This window comes from Theropithecus gelada, chromosome 3 (genome assembly GCF_003255815.1).
Source record: "Theropithecus gelada isolate Dixy chromosome 3, Tgel_1.0, whole genome shotgun sequence".
Lineage (NCBI taxonomy): Eukaryota > Metazoa > Chordata > Mammalia > Primates > Cercopithecidae > Theropithecus > Theropithecus gelada.
In genome coordinates, this window is record NC_037670.1 from 18367970 (window position 1) to 18393064 (window position 25095).

The 25095-nt window shown below is 53.8% G+C and overlaps 2 protein-coding genes across 3 annotated transcripts in view; one reads left to right on the top strand and one right to left on the bottom strand.

Moving 5' to 3' along the window:
• The first annotated feature begins 230 nt into the window (after positions 1 to 230).
• Positions 231 to 25095, top strand: part of TSPEAR (thrombospondin type laminin G domain and EAR repeats) — a 216278-nt gene continuing 191413 nt past the window's right edge. The window contains exons 1-2 of one of the 2 annotated variants that reach the window (XM_025378923.1): positions 231 to 378; positions 20047 to 20108. Coding sequence is in view for 1 of the 2 variants with exons in the window: in XM_025378922.1 (XP_025234707.1) it covers positions 297 to 378 (82 nt within the window). In the remaining variant the exon portion in view is untranslated. The remainder of the gene's footprint in view (positions 379 to 20046; positions 20109 to 25095) is intronic. The other variant, XM_025378922.1, reaches the window with a different exon arrangement.
• LOC112620525 (keratin-associated protein 10-12) lies at positions 7891 to 8832 on the bottom strand. The gene is made up of 2 exons (XM_025379247.1): positions 8467 to 8832; positions 7891 to 8343 (listed from the first exon to the last, which is right to left on the bottom strand). Exons 1-2 carry the CDS (start codon positions 8830 to 8832, stop codon positions 7891 to 7893), a joined length of 819 nt encoding a protein of 272 aa, XP_025235032.1.

Here is a 25095-nt window from a genome sequence, read left to right on the forward strand (position 1 = left end):
TATCACCTGTCACCTGCACGCAGGACCCAAGCCCATCAGGGAAATGAGATAAACCAGCGGCTGCAGCCCCACCTGCCAGGGCCACTTGCCTCCCACAGGCAGCAATCAGAAGCTTCCCCACCGCGACCGCCAGGGCCACCTCTGTCCCCACCGCCCGCCGCTGGCATGTGGCCGTCGCAGTGACCCCCGGGGGCCCCACGGCCGCCCCTGGAAAGGCTGACGCAGACGTCTGAGGAGCAGCCACCTCCCTGCCGGCTGAGCCGAGCCCTGGATGGAGCTTGGCACCCAAGCCCCTCATGTCTGCCCTGCTGAGGCTGTGTTTTGTGCTGCCCCTGGTGGCCCCCAGCCACGGCACCCAGCGTTGGGAGCCCTGCACAGGTAAGGCAGGGGCACAGGGACTTGGGCGGGGGGAACTTGCAGGGGAGCTGGGAGGGGTGTCGAGTTGCAAATGCCACTTTCGAACACTGATTCAGGCCGCGGTGCCCGAGGACGCTTTGGCAGGACTAGCAGGTAGCACCCTGGGGAGACGGGCAGAGGCGGGAGGAGCACAGGTGGGAAAGATGAAAGCGCAGGGCGGGCAGTTGCAATAGAAACGCGGCTCTTTAGAACGCACGCAGGGTGGGGACGAGCTTCAAGAGCTAACCAGCAGCCACTGGGGCCTCCACAAGTGCTTACCTGCTGGGCCTCCCGGGGGGGGGGGGGGGAAGGGAGGGGGGAAAGGCTGACACCTGCTTTGGGAATGAAGAATGGAGTCGCAGCAGCCCAGCAGGCCGCTGTGCATGAGTCGTTTCCTTAGCTGCTGGAGATGCCCCCAGCCTGCACTCAGCAAAGCAAAAGGCCACACCAGCCCTGCTCCTTCCCCATATGAGCGAAAAACTGGAGACACAGGCACAGCCCCAAACGCAACCATCTCCGGAGTGAAGAGCTCGGTTCTTTGGGGCATAACCTGGTCTGAGTGGAGAGCACTGGGCTGGCTTACCCGGGGGTCCTGGCGAAGCCTGGGGGTTTCCTTCCCACTTTTTAGAAAGGCTATTTGGCTTGCTCTTGACCATGGCACACTAATACTTTTCTAGAGTTTCTACTGAGGGATTTTACTTATCAAACCAAAATTTAATAAAGGAACAGGACAACTAGACCTGGTTGCTAGAAACCAGGACAGTAAATTAGTGACTCGAGCACTCAGGCTCGGCAGCGCCTGTCGGGGTAGGTGAGGAGATGGCTTGTGCTTCTGGTTTTGTTTGCAAATCATGCATCCTTGGTTCCCTGGAATAGATGAAGTCTACCCCAGGCACCAGGCCACAGCTCTCTGCTTGGATGGCGCTCAGATCCCAATGACATGACCAGGGGATGAGCACAATCACCCGAGTGTGGACCATGCTGACTCGCGTGGGGGGTGGTGGTGGGGGTCATAAACGTCTCCACCCACCCAGGGACAGCCGACTGTGCCTCCAGGGCAGCCCTCGGGCTGTGTGGTGGGAGGCAGGCAGGTCTTCCGTGCTGGGACCATTGCTGCCTGCGTGTTGGGGACAGGACTGAAGCCCCTGCTCCCTGGGCTCCAGCACAGCTGCACCTGCCCGCAGGGACTGCCTTGGAACCGGGTGATTCTGCAAACAATATGAGAGCCAAGTCAGCTTGTCGCAGAGCAAAATCCCCTGGCTTCACGCGATCTGGGGCCCAGTGCCAGCCTTTCTCCCTCCCCGGCTTGGGGACCCCGGGGCAGCTGAGCGACTCCTCAGCACACCCTGGAGTTGGGGGGGTGGGGGGCATGAGTCACAGACATGTATTTTCATGTTCCCTTTAGCTTGGGGAACAGAATCAACCTGCATAATAATAATACAGATTATTTATAAAACCCGCCCCCTCTCCCCTGAAGCTACGTTGCAAATAGTTAAAAGATGACCCAGTTATAAATACCACGAACCAGAGAGGAAAGATAAAAGTCAAGCAAGTAATATTGAGCTAAATTTGGAACACTCCCAAGAGAATTGCATCAGGGCCAGCCAGGGTTTCAGATGGTTTTGTAGAAGTCACCTTGGTTCCATTCCGTTTGGGGAAGCACAGGCGCTTGCTGGCGCTGTAGGGTTCTGTGGGATTCCGCCTTCGCGTGGGCCCCGCTGGCTGGAGCTGTGCCGTGTGTGCGTGAAGGCACCGGGCCCTGGCTGCGCCGTCTCAGCTTTCTAATCCTGCTCCCTGAGTCTGTGCCCGCGGCGTGGAGCCGCGGCTGGTGGTTGACCGCAGGGTACAGGCGGTCGTGAGGCTGGGGGTTTGGGTCTGCCACGGGGCCCATGCCCCTTCTCTGGACGAGTTGGGAGGGGAACCTGCTTTGATTTCCGGCACTCATTCCCCTCTCCTCTCTCGCTTTGCCTTGTCCGGCAGCTTTCTAGGACTTAGTTTGCTAATCAAGTGACTGGCAGGCTTTGGGGAAGTTGTGGGCTGGGAATTTCAGACGGCTCCAGCCCCGTGGGCGGCAGTGGAGGACAAGCCTGTGTTTTCACACCCGCCGTAGGAAGCCTCAGCGCAAAGCCTCACTGCCAAGCCTCAGTGGAAGGGCAGGGACCCTTCCGATTCTTCTAAGGAGCCTGTGGTCCGGGCTGCGTGGTGCTGCGGAGCCAGGAGAGTGGGCTGCACCCTAGGCTCAGCACCCCTCACTCAGAGCAACCCACGTCACCTCCACGTGGACAGGAGGTCAAGGTGGGAGATTCCGTGGGAACCCTCTGAGGAGGGCTGGACCCAGTGGCCGGGGTCACTGGTGGGCTCTGGGGGGCTGGGCAGAGGGAGGGCTGAGAGGCTGGGAGTGGAGGAACTGCAGGATGCGAGGGCTGCCAGGTCTCTTTCCGTTGCCTCTCCCTGTCCTGAGTGTTACCGCAGGAACGGTCAGCGGTGGGTACCGGTCGCGCAGGACCCTGCTCAGTGAGGCCTCAGCCCCTGAGCTACCTAGCTCTCCTCATCCACTCCCCTTCCCCCTACATTTGCTCAGCATCTATGCCAGGAAGGGCCGTGCCCCCGCCCGGGATGTGGCAGCCACAGGCCAGGGCCCTGCCCACACGGAGCTGGTAACTTGGCCAAACTGCCGCTCTGCCTGGAGCGAGTGCTGTGAGGTCCCGTGGGCTGTGCCGGCCCTGCAGGTGTCCTGGGGGGCCTCAGGAAGCAGCATTTGGGGAGGTGACTGCAGTTTGGAAGGATGTCAGCAGGTGGAGAGACCCCAGGGCGGGCTGAGGGAGGAATGAGGGTGGTCAGGTCTCTGGCCCTGGGGATGGGCGGGGTACATCCCAGGAACTGGATATGGCACTGAGGAAATGATGGTGCAGATTTGCATCTTAAAAGATCACTGGGGCCTGGAGGCTGCTGGCTGGAGCCCCTTTGCAATAGGAGGCTGGGGAGGTTTTCCAGCCCAGCCCTCCTACTTCCACTGGTGCTCCCAGGAGCTCTGCCCTCAGCCTCTGTCCTCTGGACTTCAGTGCCTAAAGGAGTGTGAGTGATGGGAGTCCTGGTCCCTAGCGAGGTCCCCAAGGCCGCTCTGGAAGGCTCTGTGCCAGTGACACCTTCTCTTGGCTGCGTGTGCATGACCAACGCTCTTTGAGTGTCCTGCAGTTAGGAAGCATACCCATTCCTGACCCGCAGGCGGCCCTGTCCTCTGTCCAGTGGGCCCAGCTCCCCACTCAGAGCAGGAGCCTGAAGTCCCCCCTGCTGGGGGCTGGAGGAAGGATCTGAGCTCCAGCCTGTTACCCCCAGTGCATGCATGCACAGGTTACCCCCAGCGCACACTTGCACTCCCTCTCTCTCCCGTCCTTGCTGGCTCTTTCTCTCTCATCTATTGCCTTGTGCTGTGTGTGGTGTGTGTGTGCGGGGGGCGGTGGGAGGGGGGGATCGGGGGCCACAGGCCAGGCAGCCAGGAAGGATGTGTGTGAGCCCCAGGGCTCTGGGACAGGGTGGGGGACCGAGGCTGAGGGACCCACTGGGAACGGACTGTCCAGTCCACTCCAGTGGGCCTAGGGCTTGTGGCATTTTTCTATCATGTTTATTTATCCCTTCATGTTCTGAAATGAATGACACCCACCTATAGAGGCTTAGCTGCCTCACCCATCACCTTTGTCTCTTGGAAAACAAATATCAGCGTTAAGGACCCCCTCATTCCCTGTCTGGAGCCAGTCAGTCACTCTGGGACTCCTGAAGAGCAAACTGTCAGTGGCCAAGCCTTTCCTTTTATAAAATTCTAAACTATAAGGCCAGGGCGTTTCCCCCCATCCCCCACTGCGTCCCCACGGTCATCAGGAAACAAAGAATGTTTAGTTTTAGGGCTGAGCCCCATGCACTCTGTTGGACACTAGGGTTCTGCTCCAGACAAGCCAAGGGTCTCCAGCCTCCCTGTTTCCAGGATAAGGAGCCGCACACGCAGGGCCCCGATGGGTCTGGACTCGGTTCACAGCTGAATGCCCCTCCTCTGCCCCTCCCTGTGCCCCGCAGCTGCAGAGCCTCGGCCTCCACCATTACCCCTCACCCTCCCGACCCCGCGTCCTCTCTCCCCTCACCCTCTCCACCCTGCGTCCTCTCCCCACCCCCATCTTCCTGGTGGAGACCTTGGTGTTGGGGTGGGGGCAGGGGTGGAGCAGCAGGAGTGGGGAGGGCAGGTGCAGTCCTCCTGGATGTCACCCCCTCCTAATCCCAAATCCGCCTCCAGTGAAGTTCGCACCCTGATGGCCTGGGCTGGGGCTAGGGGTGCTCCCTGGTCCCACCCAACTGATAAATGGAGGCGACCCCGCCTTACTGTTCCCAGAACCCCCAACTGATGCGGGCACCAATTCCACTAGGAAAGTCGGGTGGGGACGGACGTGAAAGTGGGTGCTTCCCTGCCCACCTCTGTCCTTGGAGGGGTTGGGGGTGGAGGGACCCCATCTCTTGATGGCTCACTTTTCATCGCCCCCACCAAGGTGGGGCTTGGGGGTGGCTTTGGCCCTGGGTGGGATCTGCATAGGGGACTCTGGCGAATCCAATCCCATGGGCACCTTGGGCACTGTCAGGGGCTTGGGGGCGCCGAAGAGAAACAGAAGAGAAACTCGCCTCGCTTCTAGGGTGACCCAGTCGGGTTCAGCCTGGGGAGCCCCTCCCGGGCCCCTGACCCAGCAGCTGGGGCAGGATAGCGGTGGCGGGGCAACCCCTGAGTCCCGGAGCTGCTCAATACCCCCCACCGGCACTTCCACCTCGGTTGCCTCCTCTGAGAAGTGGGTGAAGCGCAGCGCAGCAAAATGACTGCGTGGGAAGCGTTTAGAGTGTGCTGCATGCGGGTCGGAGCCGGGAACTCCGGGAGGGTCGTACTGCACGGCTGGGGACAGCGGTGTGCGCATGGGTGTGTACATGGGTACATGCGCGTGGGTGTGTGAGCGTGGGTGTGCGCATGGGTGTGTGCTCGTGGGTGTGTGCGCGTGGGTCAGTGCTTGCGGGTACACACACCTGCGCGGAAGAACCCGGGACGCAGCCGCCCTTCCTTGGTTTTGCCGGTGCATGTTTTCTGAGGTTTCTACCAGAGCCTGGTCTTGCAACAGAGGAGGTGCTGCCAACTCTACCCGGCCTAGGCTGCCGGTGGGCACTGGGAAGGGTCTGGGGGAACCCGTGCTCGCACCAGGCCTCGATCTGCAGCTGGGGGTTAGGGGCTGAGCTTGGGGCGCCAGGGAGGGGTCACCAGTCGTTGGGGACAGGCCATCGCCGGCCATGGAGAACAGGTCAGTGTATCTGGGCGGGGCGGCATCCAGGGCTCCTTTGTAGTTAAACTGCGCCCCCCAGGCAGCTGGACTCCATCCAGGGTCCATGGATGGCGTGCAGGGGCCGTGACTGGGTGGGAGCTGCTGCATCTTTCTCCTGAAAACATCTCCGCAGTGATGGGTGCGGAGGCAGCGCACGGCTGAGTGGGCAGCACCTGCCACTGTCACCCAACAAGGCTCTGCTTCTGGTCCCCGTGGTAGATTTGTGGAAATTTCGTGTGGGCCCATCCTGGAGAGACCCCTGCTCCTCTTGTTCATCCAAGCCTTGGTGGGAAGATTCTCAAGCCGCTGCCCTTTGGTTTTGAACGATCTGGGTAACCAGCTCCATCCAGGTGTCCCCCTTGGAAGTCTGGTGTGTTCTGTCTCATGTGTTGAGAAACCTGTTCCGAGAAGGCCGTGGGTTTTACCTGCCGCTGGAGGCCAACAGCTCTGACAGGTCAGGGCCACCCCCCACTGTGTGGGTTCCCTGGGGGTTGGGGGTGGACTTGGCTAGAGGGAGGCTCATGATGTCACAGACGGGGGAAAATCTGGACTGACAGGCCACAGAAAATTTCAGGCCCCAACAGCCAGGGAAGTGGGGAACTGGCTTCTCTCACCCCATGTTCCATGGTAGGGACCCCTGGAGAGTGGTGGTGGTGGTGGTGGGGTACCCCAGGGAAGCAGGAGGCAGGGTCCCAGCTGCCTCCCCACCCCCAGGGGCTAGGAAGATGATGGTAGGACCCAGTCCATCTGAACCTATTTACACCAACCCTGTTCTAATTGCGGGAGGGCCCTCCTCTCACTGAGGGTCTCCTCTCACTGAGGGACCTTGCAGGGAGAGTGGCACTGGAAAAGCTGGCCCAGTCGAGGGCATCTGCCCACACTCTCCAGAGGAGACAGAGGCCAGGTGATCTTAGACCTGCACTGAGGGTCCTGGGAACGTCTTGCTGGATTTCAGGGCCTCCTGGGATTGCAGCCCTGTGTAACCCTCTCAGTCCCACCCTGTTCCAGCTCCACTGCAGCTGGGGGGACTCAGGAGCTGGGCGGTGGCATTGGTGTGGTGTGGAGGGGACAGCAGGTGAGGAGGCCGCTCTGATGGGGAGTGAGCCTGGGTGTGGGACCCTTGGGGATCCTGGAAACACTGGCCCCAAAGGAAACCCCCAAAGAGTGGCCAGCTTGGGCCCCAGATCCCATAGTGTGGGATCCCTAGGTCATGTACCCTTTGGCCTCTTTCCCTCTGACCTCTGCTGCTCCTGGCTAGACCTGGGGCCACAGAAAAGGTGTTGCATTACCCTTCACAAGCACAAACAGAAGGCGCTGGCCATTTAAATAAAATTCCAGGGCTCCCGGGGAGAGGGAGGCCCCACCCCACCCCACCCCACCCAGGAGCTGGTTGACCACAGTGACACTCAGCTTCAGCTGTGCCTGCTGAGGGCCCTGCACAGAGGCCAATCTGGGCCCTGTCCCCAGGGTTCCTCAAACTCACCAGGGACAGGGAGGCATGGGGGCACCAGGCCCCTCCTGCCAAGGAGTCCTCTGGTCAGATGTGCCACCAGAGACATCACCACCTGAATCCTGGATTTGCAGCAGGGTCACCCCGAGACCTTCCTGGAGGTGCAGATCCAGGAGGCCTGGGCTGCAGGGATGGAAGCCTGGAACTCAGCACCACTAGAAATGCTCCCACGACGTGGCTAGGGTTGCCAAAGCCAGGGCTGTGTTTGCACAGAGGGCCAGAGAAAGAATGAAATAGAACACTAGGCCAGGAGAGGAGCACGCAGACGCAGGGAAGGCCAGTTTATTCATTGTGTGAGGCACGTGGTGGGCAAGGGCGGCTGATGGCTTGGAGGAGAAGGGCAGGGGGTCCAGGGACCTCCTGTGGCTGTGGGTGACTATTCTGCCAGGGAACACGTGGGGCCCCTCAATAATAGGAGAGGGCTGTCTCGTGGTCGCCTGGGCCTGGCTTGGAGGTAGTGGATGGGTAAGCCATGGCTGTGGGGTGTGAGGTCAGCCAACTTGCACACTGCAGTGTGTACCAGTGTGGTGTGTACCAGTGCAGTGCGTACCAGTGTGGTGTGTACTAGTGCGGCATGTACTAGTGCGTGTGCTGAGAGGTCACCAGTGGGAGAGGTTGGGGGGAACCTGAGCCTGGCTCGTCCTAGGGGACTTGCCCATCAGTAGCTGGGCTTCTGGCCTGAGCAGAGGCCTCAGCAGGCCAGGCGGAGCACACAGGGCGGCAGAGGCAGGACATGCAGGAGGCCAGGCAGCAGTGGCTGGGCTGGCAGGAGAAGGTGGGCACACAACAGGAGGGGACGGGCATGCAGCAGCTGGGCCTGCACACAGGGCGGCAGAGGAGGGACACGGAGGAGGAGGGTCTGCAGCATGAGGTGGTGCAGCAAGCTGGCTGGTAGGTAGACTGCTGGCAGCACAGAGAGGAAGCCCCAGAGCATATAGGCACACACCAGACGGGCTTGCAGCAGACGGGCACGCAGCAGCTCTGCTGGCAGGGGGAGGAGGTGCAGCAAGCCGGCTGGCAGCTAGACTGCTGGCAGCATGAAGTGGAAGCCCCAGAGCAGACAGGCACACAGCAGAGGGACTTGCAGCAGACAGGCTTGGAGCAGATGGGCACACAGCAGGCCTGCTGACATGGGGAGGAGGTGCAGCAGGCTGGCTGGCAGCTAGACTGCTGGCAGCATGAAGAGGAATCCTCAGAGCAGGTGGGCACACAGCACACAGACTTGCAGCAGATGGGCACGCAGCAGGCCTGCTGGCAAGGGGAGGAGGTGCAGCAAGCCGACTGGCAGCTAGACTGCTGGCAGCACGAGGATGTGCAGGAGCTGGTGCAGCCTGATTGGCAGGGGCTGGGCTCACAGGCCGCCTGGCAGCAGGGGCTGGACACACAGCTCACTGGGGTGTAGACCAGGGTCAGGCAGGAGGCCGGGGCACAGCAGCTGGGGGCACAGCAGGGAGGCTCGCAGCAGCTCTCTGGGCAGTCGTCCACCTGCCAAGAGTCAGACCAAGAGTCACAGGAACCAGGAAAGCAGACGTGGCTGCCATAGCTCAGGTCACTGGAGCAGATGGACATGGTGGACATGGCCATGCTGGGAGTTGAGCTGGGGGAGATGGAAGAGAGTGGGTGAGGGTGTAGGGGGGAGTGGGGGAGGGAGTAGGTGAGGGAGTAGGGGGGAGTAGGGGAGGGATGGGGGAGGAAGTGACAGAGGGAGTTGGGGGAGTGGGGGGAGAAGGGGAGGAAATGGGGGAGGGGTGGGTGAAGGAGTGGGGGGTGGGGGGAGTGGAGGGAGTGGGTGAGGGAGTGGGGGTAGTGGGTGAGCGAGTGGGGGGGAGAAGGGGAGGGAGTGGGGGAGAAGGGGAGGGAGTGGTGGAGTGGGTGAGGAAGTGGGGGGAGCGGGGGAGGGAGTGGGGGGAGTGGGTGAGGGAATGGGGGGAAGTGGAGAGGGGAGTGGATGAGGGAGTGGGGGGAAGGGGAGGGAGTAGGGGAGGGGTAAGTGGGGAGTGCAGGGGGGAGTGGGTGAGGGCGGGGAGTGGGGGAGGGAGTCGGGGAGGGAGTGCAAGGCGCTCGGGGCTGGGAGCTTTTATATCCCTATGTGTTGGGTGTTGTCTTAGCAAGAGGCTTCTCAGTGTTCCTCTTTCCTTGTTGGTGTTTGGAGCCGGCTCTTGGGAACCTCTCATCAGGGCTGGTTTATTTTCCCCGGAGAGGCTCCCCCGTCATAAAAACCCTGGCTGCGCTGGGTCTGGGCTGGCAGGTCCTGACTGGGCCTTCTTAGTGGGTAGGGAAGATCATGCTCCAGAGTGTGAACACTTGGGTGCCGGGCTCTCATCTTGGGGGACCCAGTGACAGGGTGACTTGGACTCTGAGCTCACGGAATGGCTCATGCTTGAGCCCCGCTGTGGGGCCTGGAGCCCTTTCCATTTGTGTTTGTCACCAGGTCTCTGCAGGTGAAGGGAGGGTGGTGATTCCAGGCCTGGCTCTGCCCGTGACTGCGGCCCACTGTTACCGCCTCAGGCTGCGCCCTGGATGTCTGTGTGCTGCCTGGGGTGCCAGCAGCCCACGCGATTTTTCTGCCAGTTGAGACACGTGGGCTCCAGGTCGTGGGATTGTGTTTGTGGGCAGGGGACCAGGTGGGCTGGCATCCGGCTCAGCAGCGGCCGCCACACGGAGGTGTGAGTCCCTTCCAGCCATACCTACTCATAGCGCCTGTGGTGCGGGCCCAGCAGGGGCTCAGCCAGGTGTGTGGCCGCACTGCACATCGCAGGCTGGGGGCTCTGGAGGCCTCGTGGGCTTGGCTTTAGCCTCTGCTGCCCGCCGAGGAGGTGGTTGGCGCTGCTTCTGCATCTTCTTCTGCCACATTGTGCGTGAGCACAGACCCTCATGCCCAGTGCACCTTTCCTGGGGGCCAAGCCGAGGCGTCTGTCCATGGGCCCGTGGACAACCCCTGGGCTGCTCACTGGTGGTCAGAAGACAGTGACTGATGCTCTGCCAGAAATGAAAGTTGTGGTGTCCACTCTCAAGGAGGCAGTGGGCAGGCACCACTGCACTCAGGCTGCCCAGGCCCTGGGCTAGCAGGACAGAGACAGCCACCTGTGGGCAGGCAGGGAGCGAGGAGACTGCACTGCAGCAGGCAGCAGGTGCCTGTGGGGCACACAGGGGCAGCTGGAACACCACAGCCACTGGAGGGTGGGAGCCCGAGGCAGGGAGGCCCTGCAAGGAGACGAGGCAGTCAGGTCCTTGAAGACTGAGAGCACCTTCGTCTGCCAGGGATTGAAGGGGCTAGACCTGACCCATTAGAAGGCTGGGGCTCTATTTCGCGATTGCTATTTCATTATTACTGTCGTCTGAAAGACGTTTTAAACCAGAATACCCGGAAATTGTGCAAGTTACGTCGATCATACAATGCTTCACATACATTTGCAGAGTTTCTTGTGGCTGCTTTAATAAATCATCGCTAACTTGATGGTTTAAAAAACAGAAATGTATTCTGTTATTCTGGAGGCCAGATGCCTGGGAGCAGTGTTACTGAGAGAGAGCGAGGAGTCCGCAGAGCTGTGCTCCCCGCCAGAGGCTCAGGGAGGCCCCTTTGTTCCTCTTCCAGCTTTTGCTCAGTGGGGTGGATGGTGGCCTCTGCCCGCATTGCTTCAGTCTCCGCCCCTGTGCTCACACGGACACCGCATCTCCCGGGTGGTTTCTCTGCCTCCCTCTCATAGGAACATGTGTGACAGCACTAGGGTCTCCTGGCTAAGGCAGGATCATCTCATATCTCAGGGCTCTGAACTTGGCTCAGAGATAGAAGACAGGGAACATGGATCTCACAGAAGGACAACAGGGCAGGAGATGCTGGAGGCTGGAAGGACAGGGCAGGGAGGATAGGGAGAGACTTGTTGAAGGACACGGAATTGCAGCTGGTCAGGAGGGACATGTTCTAGTGTTCTATAGCAGGGGGTCCCAACCCTGGTACCGGAGACCACTACGGCCATGGCCTGTTGGGAATTGGGCTGCACAGCTGGAGGCGAATGGCAGGTGGGTGAGCATTACCGCCTGAGCTCCGCCTCCTGCCAGATCAGTGGCAGCACTGGATTCTCAGAGGAGCATGAACCCTGCTGTGAACTGTGCGTGTGACGGGTCTATGTCGCTCCTTCTGAGAATCTAGTGTCTGATGATCTGCCACTGTCTCCCCTCACCCCCTGATGGGACCATCTAGTTGTAGGAAAACAAGCTCAGGCTCCCACTGATTCCACATGGTGGTGAGTTGTATAATTATTTCATTATATATTACAATGTGATAATGGAAAAAAGTGCACAATAAATGTAATGCACTTGAATCATCCCCAAACCATCCCCTCCCCGGTCTATGGAAAAGTCGTCTTCTGCAAAACTGGTCCCTGGTGCCATAAAGGTTGGGGACCGCTCTTCTAGATAGCACTGTAGGATGACTGTAAATCAGCAAGAATATATGGTTTCACGTTGCTGGAAGGAAGGTATCGAATGTTCCCCACAGAAACAGTCCATGTTTGAGGTGATGGGAGTTCTGGGCCCCCCGACCTGACCACTCCACGCTGTCCCTATGGAAACATCACTGGGAACCGTATGGATATGTACAACGATGATGTGTCCATTTAAAAAATGTTCAAGGATCTTAATCAGCAACCTGTAGTCAATCTGCAAAGTGCTTTTTCTCACTATAAGGGCAGATTCACAGCTTCTAGGGATGAGGCTGGGGACATCGTCTGGGGGAGCATCATTTCGCCACCACACCCTCTTTCCCGGTGTTCTGTTGGTTTCTGCCTCTGTCCACCTCTCACTCCTCACTTGGCTTGTGTGACCTTGGACGATCACCCTGTGGGCTGCGGTTTCCTCTTCTGCAAGATGGGGTCATGGTCCGCCCACCCCACAGGGCCACGTGAGGATTATGTGGTTCAAAACAGGTCACGAAGGCTTCCTGAAGGTCAGCCACTGTTTTTATTGGCCATGAGGCAGTATTGAGCTGAACAGTGACGCCTGAATTTCCTCTCAAGCCTGGAAAGCCTGGGATGCCCTGAGGTGGAAGGTTTCACTGCTGTAGGTGGGTTTGACCAGACACTGCTGCGGGACTGAGGCTTCAGGGCCCCCGGGAGTTCCTTAACCATGAAGTTCCCACTGCCCAGCCCCAAGGCGGGTTCAAACCACTGACTTCATGGATATCGTGTAGTTCTAACAAAATAGAAAGCCTCATGTGGCACCCCCGGGGCTTCCAGGCCCTGCTCACTGTGTGCTGTTTGGCTGGCAAGGCGGGGCTCTGGGAAGTCCCTGCTCCCTCGGCCCTTCTTGTGTGGACTGGCCTCCTCTCTCTGGTCATTCAACACTGAGGGACTGCAGGGATGGGCTGAGGGACTGCCCGGGGGGCGGCAGAGGAGGGGCCCCAGCAAGCACAGTGGAATGGCTCTCCCTGCCAAGCACACATGGCACCCAGCACGGCCCCCAGCCTTTCTGCCGCCGGCCCTTTGCTTCCCACTCTCTAGCCGTCCGTCATGGTGGTGGAACCCTGGACTGAAAGGCACAGTGTCTTCTAAAGTCACCAACTTCTTCCTATCTTTCTCCAAAATCAGCATCTTCTCCTGGACAAAGAACATGCTTTCTTCCAAAAATAAATTCTGTAGAGGAATCTCTGTTGTCACGGGGCGCTCTCAAAGCATGGGCGTCTCCTAGGATGCTCTCACCTGTGGACATGGCTGTTGACAGCCCTGCTGGCCCAGAGCTGTTGAGCAAATCAGGGGCCAAAGTCACCCTAAGCTAAAGAAATGGTGGTGGGGAGAGGCAGGGCAGACCCTGAAGATATCTGGCAGCTCAGTGAAGATGGCAGGGTAGGGGATGGGGTGGAGTCCAGCTGCCCCAGCCGGTCAGGGGAGAGGGCAGTTTGGAGGAAGGTGCTAGCTCAGCTTCACATGTGCCCAGGTGCAGCTTCCCTTCAGTCTTGGGGCACATCTGGAGGCCGCCGTAAGCGTGGCTGGGAGCCCAGGGGAGGCACCTGGATGGAGGCCTGGAGGTTGGGGGAAGGGAGAGAACACACATAGAGGAAAGTCAGAGGAATGGGCGCAGGAGCTGAGACAGACGCAGCCCAGAAGCCCAGGGAGACGGTGTTACAGGGCCAGGTGCAGCAGGGGCCAGCAGGCAGAGTGAGGGACAGAGGGACAGCGACCTCAGCACCGCAGTTCTTGGCCAGATGCGGGAAGAGGGAAGGGAAGAACGGTGTGATGGAGGAGCTGGGAGTGAGATGGGATCGCCAGGAGCCGCTTCCTCTGGCAGGTGCAAGGCAGCACTGCGTCAGAGGCTGCGATCAGGAGGGAGGGGCCTTCGGCTGCATCCTTTTGCTTTCTTAATTTTTTTTTTTTTTTTTTTTTTTTGAGACAGGGTCTCACTCTCACCCAGGCTAGAGTGCAGTGGCTCAATCATAGCTCACTGCAGCCTTGATATCCCAGGCTCAAGTGATCCTCCCACCTCAGCCTCCTGAGTAGCTGGGATGACAGGTTCATGCCACCATGCCCAGCTATTTATTTTTTATTTTAATTAATTAATTAATTTTTTGAGATAGGGTCTCACTCTGTCGCCCAGGCTGGAGTGCAGTGGTACAATCTCGGCTCACTGCAGCCTCCGCCTCCCGGCTCAAGTGATTCTTCTGCCTCAGCCTCCCGGGTAGCTGGGACCACAGGCGCATGCCATGATGCCCTGCTAATTTTTGCATTTTTAGAGACAAGGTCTCACTATGTTGGCCAGGCTGGTCTCGAACTGCTGGGCTCAAGTGTCTTCCCACCTCGGTCTCCCAAAGTGCTGGGACTACAGGCCTGAGCCACATGCCTGGCCTTTTTATTTTTTTTTTATTTTTTTTTTTGAGACGGAGTCTCGCTCTGTCGCCCAGGCTGGAGTGCAGTGACCGGATCTCAGCTCACTACAAGCTCCGCCTCCCGGGTTTACGCCATTCTCCTGCCTCAGCCTCCCGAGTAGCTGGGACTACAGGCGCCGCCACCTCGCCCGGCTAGTTTTTTGTATTTTTTTAGTAGAGACGGGGTTTCACCGGGTTAGCCAGGATGGTCTCGATCTCCTGACCTCGTGATCCGCCCGTCTCGGCCTCCCAAAGTGCTGGGATTACAGGCTTGAGCCACCGCGCCCGGCCGGCCTTTTTATTTTTAATGGACACAAGGTTTCACTCTGTTGCCCAGGCTGGAGCTTTATCTATTTTCTGTTAAAAAAAAAGACTTCAGGATATTCATGATCTGGGCAGCAGGCTTCAGACAGGGGAGTTGTAGGGGCAGTAGAAGGAAGCTGGGCCGCTTCAGACACGGGAGTTGTAGGGGCAGTAGAAGGAAGCTGGGCCGATTCAGACACAGGAGTTGTAGGGGCAGTAGAAGGAAGCTGGGCTGCTTCCGGAGCTGGAGAGGCGGGACAGGCTTGGGCAGCTGAGCCTGGGCACTTGTCCCCGGGACTCTGAATCTCCCTGTGAGGACTGAGGGGCTGGGCTGCAGGTGGAGCAAACCGTCCTCTCTGTCTGGGGCCTGGACTCTGTATCCAGTAAGCCCCCACTCGGCAGGGAGTGGCAACTCCACGGGGAAATGCCGGATGGTGGGGGCGGCTCTGCCTGCGAGTGACCTCGCTACCACCTCTGACACTCGCCCATCAGGTCCCTGAGAGATGGACTTGCCTGCTGGGCTGGGGTGGGGATGGCTGCTCCGTTGACCCTCCCTGGGACTGGTACATTCCTGTGGGGACGGCACCAGTGCCAGACTAATGCGTGTTGGGGCCTGGAGAAGGGCTGAGGCTGGGTGTGAGGGCCCCAGGAGGCTGCACCTGTGTCCTGGCCTCTTGTTGGGCTGGCCAGTGGTTCAACCAGAAATGACCCAAAGAAGAGAGCAAAGTGCAGCCAGACCACGTGGAGGGCGTTTATTAGGACTTCCAAGCATGGTCCTAGAATGGCAAACGAGGCACAGCAGCTTCCAAGGAAGCGAGATCACAGGGGCCTGGAATGTGGGAAGTGGTCCAGAAGAGCAGGGGCAGTGGGTGGAGGCAAGTTCACCTGGAGCTTAGCAGGAGCCCCCAGGGCTTAGGGGAGGAGAGGCTGTGCACGCATATCCAAGGAAGATACACATTAGAGCAGCCGAGGGACCAGTAGTGGGAGAGGTGGGGACTCACAGTGGTCCCGGGGGACATGCCTGGCAGCAGCTGGACTTCTGGCCTGAGCAGAGGGAGGGAGGGAGTGTCTGGGTGCTGGATGGGAAGGAGGGAGTGAATGTCTGGGTACGGGATGGGAAGGAGTGAGTGAGTGAGTATCTGGGTGCTGGATGGGAAAGAGGGAGGGAGGGAGTGTCTGGGTACTGGATGGGAAGGAGGGAGGGAGTGAGTGAGTATCTGGGTGCTGGATGGGAAGGAGGGAGGGAGGGAGTGTCTGGGTGCTGGATGGGAAGGAGGGAGGGAGTGAGTGAGTATCTGGGTGCTGGATGGGAAGGAGGGAGGGAGGGAGTGAGTATCTGGGTGCTGGATGGGAAGGAGGGAGTGAGTGAGTGAGTATCTGGGTGCTGGATGGGAAGGAGGGAGTGAGTGTCTGGGTGGGAAGTGAGTGCTGGATGGGAAGGAGAGAGGGAAGTCAACAAGCTGCAGCCTTGTGTGCGTTCTTTTCATTATAGGCAAGCAATAATTGTTGTATATTATTACTTTATCAATACATGTGTGCCAAAACTGCATATTCTTCCATTTGACTGCCTTTAAAAATGTTTTATCATGATAAAATATATATAACATAAAATAGTCATTTGAACTATTTTTATCTTTTAAACATTGTGGTAAAATATGCATAGCATAAAATTTACCATTTTAACCATTTTTAAGTGAACAATTCTGTGGGTTAAGTACATTCACAGTGCTGTGCAACCACCACCACCGTTCACCTCCAGGACTGTTTCTTCTTGCCGAACTGAAACTCTGTCCCCATTAAACAGTCACTCCCCATTTCCTTCTCCCCACTGTCACTGGTCACTTCTATTCTACCTTCTGTTTCTGTGAAGTTGCCTGTTCTAGATATTTCATGTAAGAGAAATCAAACAATATTTGTTTTTTTGTGACTGACTTATTTCACTTGGCACAATGTTTCCAATGTTTATCTGTGTTGTAGTATGTGTCAGGACTTCTTTCATTTTTATGGATAATTAATATTCCTTCATATGGATATACCACATGTTTCTTTTCATGTGGAAATCTAGTTTTCCCAGCACCATTTGGGGAAGAGATGATTCCTTCTCCATTGAATGGTCTTGGCACTCTTGTTGAAAATTGGTTGACCATGAATGAATAGCTTTATTTCTGGACTCTTAGATTCCATTGCTCTTTGTGTCTATCCTTATGCTACTACCGCACTGTTTTGATTAATGTAGCTTTGCAGTAGGTTTTAAAATTGGGAAGTGTGAATCCATTCATCCATTCATCTGTTGGTAGATACTTGGGTTATTCATACCTTTTGGCTATTATGAATAATGCTGCAAAGAATGTAGACATACAAGGATCTATTTGAGCCTCTCTCTTTTTATTTATTTACTCATTTTTAGTTCTTTTGGGTACTCCTTATTTCCTGAGCCACGTGGTAATTCTATGTTTAACTTTTGAGGAACCGCCAAAATGTTTCCATAGTGGTTGCACTATTCTACATTCCCACTGGTAACGTATGAGGGTTCCAGTTTCTCCACATCTTTGTCAACACTTGTTATTTTCCTTTTTTTAAAAAAGAATTACAGCCATCCTGGTAGGTGTGAAGTAGCATCTCATTGTGGTTTTGATTTCCATTTTCCTAATGAGTAATACTGTTGAGCATCTTTTCATGTACTTATTGGCCATTTGCATACCTTCACTGGAGAAGTGTCTACTCAGTCCTTTGCCTATTTTTTAGTTGGGTTGTCTTTCTGTTGTTGAGTCACAGTCAGATGTATGATTTGCAAATATTTTCTTTCATTCTGTAGATTGTCTTTTCACTTTCTTGACAGTGTTCTCTCATTCAAAAAAGTTTTAAATTTCGGTGAAGTTCAATTTATTTTTTCTTTTGTTGCTGGTGCTTCTTGTGTAATATCTAAGAACCCAGTGTCAAATCCAAGATCATAAAGCATTTCTCCCATCTTTTCTTCTAAGATTTTGATGGTTTCAGCTACTATATTTAGGGCATTGATCCATTTTGAGTTAATTTTTGTATATGATATTAGGTAAGGGCCCAACTTCATTCTTTCCCATCTGGAAATCTAGTTTTCCTAGCACCATTTGTTGAAGAGATTATTCTTTTCTCATTGAATTATCTTGACACTGTTGTTGAAAATCAATTGACCATAAATGTATGAGTTTATTTCTGAACTTTGAGTTCTATTCTATTGGTCTATATGTCTATTCTTAGGCCAGTACCACACTGTTTTGATTACTGTAGCTTTGTAGTAAGTTTTGAAATTAGAAAGTGTGAATCCTCCAAATTTGTCCCTCTTTTTCAAGATTGTTTTGGCTATTCTGAGCTCCTATAATCTGTATGTGCTTGAAGATCAGCTTTTTCATTTCTGGAAAAAAAAAAAAGACTTGAAATTTTGATAAGGACTGCATTGAATCTATAGATTTCTTTGGGTAGTAATGCCATTTTAACAACATGAAGTCTTCTGATCCATGAACGTGGATATCTTTCCATTTATTTAGGTCTTCTTTAATTCTTTCATCAATGTTTTATAGTTATTGTACAGGTCTCTTATCTCCTTGGTTATATTTGTTACTAGGTATTTTATTCTTTTGGATGCCATTGAAATGGAATTGTTTTTCTTCATTTCCTTTTCAGATTGTTCATTGCTGGTGTATAGAAACATGTATGATTTTTGTATATTGATCTTGTACCCTGAAACTTTGGTAAATCCTTTAATAAAGCTCTAGTAGCTATCTTGTGGATTCTTTGGGATTTTCTATAGACAAAATCATGTCGCCTGTGAATAGAAATAATTTTGCTTCTTCCTTTCCAATTTTGATGACATTTATTTATTTATTATTCTTGTTTAATAGCTCTGGCTAGAACTTCCAGTACAATGTTGAATATTGGTGGTGAAAAGGGACATACTGTCTTGTTCCTAATCTTAGGGGGAAAGCTTTCAGTCTTTCACTGTCGAGCATGTTGCAAGCTGTGAGTTTTTCATAAATGCTGTTTAGTATGTTGAGGAAATTCACTTCTATTCCTAGTTTTCTGAGTGTTTTAAAATCATGAAATGGTGTTGGACTTTGTCAAAGCCTTTTCTTTGTTAATTGAGATCATGTGTTTTTTTTTCCACTTCATTCTGTTCGTGTGGTATACTACATTGATTATTTTTAATCTGGAACTATCTTTGCATTCCTGGGATAAATCCAACTTGGTCATGGTATATAATCCTTTTAATATGCTGTTGGAATCACTTTGCTAGTATTTTGTTGAGAATTTTTGCATCTGTATTTAAAAGGCATGTTCGTCTGTGATTTTCTTTTCTTTTGATGTCTTATGTGGGTTTGGTATCAGCATAATGTTGGCTTCATAGGTGAGTTAGAAAGTGGTCCTTCTATTTTTTTCTTTCACAGATTGAGGAGGTTTTTGTTAAATTTAAAAAAAATGTGTGGTGATATTCACCAGTAAAGCTGTTGTTGGGTGAAGTGTCCTATACATGTCTTTTGTGAGTAACTGGTTTATAGTGGGTTCAGTTCTCTATTTCCTATTGACCTTCTGACTAGATGTTCTGTTCATTATTGAAAATGAAATATTAAAGTCCCCAACTATTGTAGAACTGTCTATTTCTCACTTGAATTCTGTCAATGTTTGCTTCATGTATGTTGGGGACTCTTTGTATGGTGCATATATGTTTCTAATTCTCATACCTTTGATGAGTTGAGTCTTTTATCCATACATAATGTCCTCATGCATTTTTGCAGTTAGCACAATATGGAAAAATAGGTCCTTGATGTTGTTCTGTCTCTCAGTTTTTAGGGTCTTAGTGTATAGATGGGGACATAAGGATTCTTAAAAAAATAAGCTTATTATAGAGAAAGTCAGATGTAAGTAATGGCTGACACATGGTATGGTGTTAACAGTTTTATTTGAGAGACATAGGGGTGAGTGCCATTGTTTGCTGTCAGCTCTGTTCCCTGGCACCTAATGAGGCACATGCTAATTCCATAATCTCTTGAAGCTTGGAGAGAGAGAGGGACTCAAAGCAACAACGTTGTAAAATCATGTTCTTAAGAGACATCTCAGATGCTACCTAGGCAAGGGGGTGAGCGGGGGAGAGAGAGAGAAGTGGGGAGAGAGGAGAGAAGGGGAGAGGAGGCGAGGGGAGATGAAGGGAAGGGAGGGGAGGAGGACAAACTGGCAGGTGTCAGGATTCTCCATCCCACTTTAAATTAGAGAAGCTGTGTTTTACTCTGTTTGACAAAAAGACTTGACATCTAGGTCAAATATTGAAAAAATATTTCCACTACTTTAAAATATTTTGAAAAGAGCCTGGCATGATGGTACATACCTGTAGGCCCAGCTCCTTGAGAGGCTGAGGTGGAAGGATCACTTGAGCCCAGAAGCTTGATGCTAGACTGGCAACATGGCAAGACCACCCATCTCTATAAACAAACAGACAAACAAAAATGTAGAAAGGCAAATGACCGCACACCCAGAGGATAAAATACATGCTACTGAGTCTTAGAAAAACGCATATGCTTACTTAATAGTTTTATGGTTAATAATTAGATGTCACGTTTATTGCTTATCTTAAGAACTGTTTATCTTCTGCTTAACCTGTTTCTTTAGAGCATGCTCATCTTTGGAAGCGTGGGCTGAATGTTGACCTCCTGGACATTGTGAGTGTTGTTCTGTGAGTCCATAGCATTCGGTGTTGCTGATGAGATGTCTGATGCTAATCTGATTTTTATTGCTTGTGGGTGACTTTGTTTGTTTGATTTTCTGGAAGCTCATGGGAACCACTTGTTATCTTTGATGTTATATAATTTCAACAGGACGTATCTAGGATTTTTCCATTCATTTTCTTGGCATCACTTGGTTCTTTTCGGCCTGAAGACTGTGTCTTTAACCTTGGGAAATGCTCCTCTTTAGGGGTTTATGTGCATCCTCTCATCAATCTCACTGTCCTGCTTTTTGGGACTCCCACACATCAGGGATTGCTTTCACTAGATCAGTCATTTATGGTAATTTTTCCTCATATTTTTTATCTCTTTGATGTTTTGTTCCAAATCGGAGGGATTTCTCAACCTCATGGTGATGGTTAATACCGAGTGTCAACTTGATCGGACTGAAGGATACAAAGCATTGATCCTGGGTGTGTCTGTGAGGGCGTTGCCAAAGGAGATTAGCATTGGAGTCAGTGGACTGGGGAAGGCGGACTCACCCTTAATGGGGTGGGCACCATCTAATCAGCTGCCAGCGAATATAAAGCAGACAGAAAAAACGTGAAAAGGCGAGACTGGCCTAGCCTCCCAGCCTCCATCTTTCTGCCGTGCTAGATGCTTCCTGCCCTCGAACATTGGACTCCAAGTTCTTCAGTTCTGGGACTCGGACTGGATCTCTGCTCCTCAGCTTGCAGATGGCCTGTGGTGAGACTTTGTGATCCTGTTAGTTAATACTTAGTAACCCACCCCCATATATATATGTGTGTGTATATATATTGCTTGTGGGTGACTTTGTTTGTTTGTTTGTTTGTTTGATTTTCTGGAAGCTCATGGGAACCACTTGTTATCTTTGATGTTATATAATTTCAACAGGACATATCTAGGATTTTTCCATTCATTTTATTCATATATATTCACACACACACACACACACATATATATATATTCTATTAGTTCTGTCCCTCTAAGGGAACCCTAATACAGTCACCTTTAAGCCTCTCTGTTTAATTTTAGATATGAATGAGATGTTTAATATCTATGACATTTTGGGGATCATTGTTCTAATTGTTCATTTTCAAAGCATCTTGTTCTTGTTTGATAGATGTAACATCTTCCTGAATGTCTGAGTGTATTTAGGATTTTTTAAGTTCCTTAAACCGTTGGTTTCCCCTGGGTGCCGTGATATGTTAGTTTATCTTGGTCTTGCTTTTTGTGCTGCCGGCTTCTCTCCTGGTTGGGGTGAGGGGTGGTTCCGGCTTCCCTCCCAGCTCGGGGGAGGGGTGGTCTCGGCTTCCCTCCTGGCTGGGGCGAGGGTGGTCCCGGGCTGCCTGGGCTCCTCTCCTGCTGTATATGTGGTCTGTTTGCTGCTGGAGGAGCCCCCACTTAAGTGGGGAGGTTGGCCTGGTGCTCTATGCTTGGGGCGCAGGTCCATCCATTGCCGGCATCACTTTGGAGTAAAAGCGATGGAAGCCCAAGGCCAGCATGAGAGAATTGTGCCTGGTGACCCTCAGGGCCTTGGGGGGCCTGGCCAGAGGGTGCCGTGCTCACACCTTCAGTTTCCCTCTCCACTGCAGCCCTCCCCACTCTCCTTCTGCTGTGCTCGCTGGGAAGCAGAGCTGCATGGGGCTCCCGAGCAGGTGGGTCCCACCTCTGCCCTGGCCAGCAGTCCACACACACCCCTCTCTTTCCTTTTCATTGCTGGAGTCCCTCATCCTTGGTAAACTCATTTCCCTTCCCCTGTGGTGGTCTTGAGAAGGTGGAAACGGGAATGGTGGGCTGGGTCTGCCATCCTGCCCTGGGGCAGCCATGCTGTTTGAGTGTTGGCTTCCTCATGACTGTCCTGCTGCTTCTGGGACATCTGGCTGACCCACGGTCCACCGTTATTCTCCTTGAATGCTGGGTACCCCAGTTCTCTGAGTGTACCCCACTTCCCTCTGACCGTACCCCAGTTCTCCAAAGCAGAGATCCCGTGTGTGTCTACTTTTTATGAAAACATTTACTATTTTCATCTTCTTAACTACTTTTTAAAAACGATCTTTATTTTCATTTGGTTATGAAAAACGGAAACATACAGAAAAGTTGTAAAAATTAAACAGTGGGCATCCACGCGCCTGGCCCTGGATCTGCACCTGGCACGGCAGTCACTCTGCTTGATCGGATACTCACCCCCGAGCCGGCCTCTGTCAGTACATTTTATTTCACATGCACTGCAGGGGGTGCAGCAACCGTGCACTTCACTCACACAGTTCAGCAACGTGCATTAACTCGAGTTCAGCATTTGTTTTGCGTGTGAAATGAGACAAACCTCAAGGGTATCATTTGATGAAGTTTGCCAATCCATCAACACAGGTCACCCAGGCCCCCTCAAGGCCCAGGGGATGGTGGGCTTCTCAGACCCCATCAGGACCCTGGACTTGACCATCCTCTCCAGAACTCTTTTGCCTTCTCCAGTCAACTTCACCCAATCCCCCAGAGATGGCCGCTGCTGAGAATTTTTAAAAGCATAAACGGGTTCTCCTTGTTTTAGAACTCATTTATTTTTTTTTTTTTTTTTTTTTTTTTTTTTTTTTTTTTTTTTTTTTTTGTTGAGACAGAGTCTTGCTTTGTCGCCCAGCCTGGAGTGCAGTGGTGCGATCTCGGCTCACTGCAAGCTCCGCCTCCCGGGTTCACGCCATTCTCCTGCCTCAGCCTCCTGAGTAGCTGGGACTACAGGCGCCCGCCACCTCGCCCGGCTAGTTTTTTGTATTTTTTAGTAGAGATGGGGTTTCACCGTGTTAGCCAGGATGGTCTCGATCTCCTGACCTTGTGATCCGCCCGTCTCGGCCTCCCAAAGTGCTGGGATTACAGGCTTGAGCCACCGCGCCCGGCTAGAACTCATTTAGATGGCGTCATACAGCAAGTCCTCCTGTGCCAGCCTCTCCCACCCCGCGCGGTGTTTCTACGACGCGTTCCTGTTGACATCGTGCGTAAGAATGCCGCCCTCAGTGCTGGTGTGGATTGCACTGTACTGCTGCGTCAGGCTGTTTGTCCATCCACCGGCTGACGGACACATGGGCCATTCCGGTTTTGTCTGGCATGACACGGTGGGAGAAGTGTGCCTGCCGTTCAGAGCCCTCAGCACCCAGAAGCTGAGTAATCACCAGGCTCCAAGTATGTCACTGGGAGCCCTGGCTTTTAGGGGACTCTTCCTCCTGTTGAGCTGAAATCTGCTTCCCTGTCACACTGGCTCACTGGCCCCAATCCAGCCTCTGGGGAAATGCGTGCTGGGGAAAAGCCCTTCTGACACCCGAAGTCAGCCACCAGGTTCCCCAGGCTCAGCCTTCTCCTTTCCGCAGTCCTTTGTCCTGAGGCTTGGTTTCCAGGCTCCAAAAGAGCCCTGGGTGAGAGGTCCTCATCTGAAACCACTGGGAAGGAAACACCCATTTTGGACTCAGCAGTTTCAGCCACAGCTTTTCCCAGAGCGGCTTCCTGACATCCCAGGGCCACGCTCCACCTCTGAGCAGTGACCCAGGACAGGACCCTGCGCTGACATTGTCTTGGTCAGGAAGGCAAAGGACAGTGAGAAACAGCTTCGGGGAAATTTTTAAAAAGACCCAGTGTTGAGGAGCAGAGAGACGTATTTTTGACAGGGAACTAAGCCTTCCTGGACAAGAACGTTCAGGGGAAATTCCAGCCACGGCGGGAGATGGATTCGTCACTGGGGACTGAGAAGTGCAGGGGGATTGTGATAACAGGACAAAGCGAAAGGCTTTTGGTAAATAATAGCAGAGAGCCGATTATCAGGATAATCCGTCAGCAGCAGGCCGGTGTGGCAGGTCACAGGTCTGCAGGCCAGGGAAGGGGCAGGAGGGCTGGCAGCACCTGGAGGACCGGCAGGAGGCGGCCACTCACAGGCCTGACCTGAGCATGCAGCAGGCCAGCTGGCAGGAAGTGGACGCCTCACACAGGGGCCGGCACAGCACAGCTGCGCGGTGGGGGCGGGGGTGGTGGTGGCCAGGTGGCAGCAGGAGGTCCTACAGCCCTGGGTGGGCAGCAGGTGGTGGGGACGCAGCATGGAGCCAGGGCAGGCCACAGTTGTCTGGTCAGCAAGCCCCCTGGTGTCTCCTCCTCTGCCCTCTCCTGTTGATCTTTCTGGGTTTTCTTGTTGAGGTTACTCAGTTCAGGAAACTCTGAGCTGGGGACTCCCGCAACTCAGCAGACCATGTGTTTCCTGGAAACAGAGCCGGGGGTGGCTGGTGAAGGGCTGTCAGTGAGGCCAGGGGCCCGCCTCATGGATGTTCAAGGTCCCCTTGTTGTAAATGCCATCTGGAACTCAACACAAGCACAGTCACAATCACTGCACCAGGGGCCCCGTTTCGACTGAGAAGCTCAGTCATCATCAGGGTCTTCCCGAGTAACGAGAGCCAAGCTACTGGGCTCCATATTGTGGAATAATAATGATGATTATTGGGGGAACAATAATGCACAGAGGTCTAGCGCTGTGCCAGGCTGTGATTGGCATCTTACGGGGTTATCTCATTCATCTTTGCCAGCATTCGGGGTGGCCGATACCCCATTTTACAGATCATGCAAGTCCTAGATCATTTGCATGATGGATGCGTGTCCGTGCCACTGCAGAGACGCAGGGATCTGGACTGCTTAGTTTCACTCTGGAATCCGTGGTCGTTCCCACTGTGCCAAATTATATTGGTCTCAGGGTTCAATACGTGACTCATCCTGAAGTCCTGAACCAGCTGGGACGGAGAAGATGGATGAAAACATCGGCCACGTCGGCCTCTGCAGAGCATGGCTCAGGCGTGTGACCACAGTGGGCTTCCTGACACCACACCTCAGAAGAGCCCACTTCACACGAGAAGCACTAGTGGCCACAGGCCACCTCCTCTGCAGACGGAGCCCAGGAGGACCCATCACAGAGGGGGTCTGAGCTACTCTGGTTCCTCTCCCACACTGGTTCCT

Bases quoted from the DNA above. Each gene is read 5' to 3' on its own strand.
- LOC112620525 (XM_025379247.1), bottom strand. From the start codon at position 8,832: ATGGCCATGTCCACCATGTCCATCTGCTCCAGTGACCTGAGCTATGGC. The intron at 8,344-8,466 runs GTGTGCTGTGTG...ATCTGCTCCAAG, and splicing joins TGCCCATCTGCTGCAAGTCT to CCTGTCTGCTGCAAGTCCCT.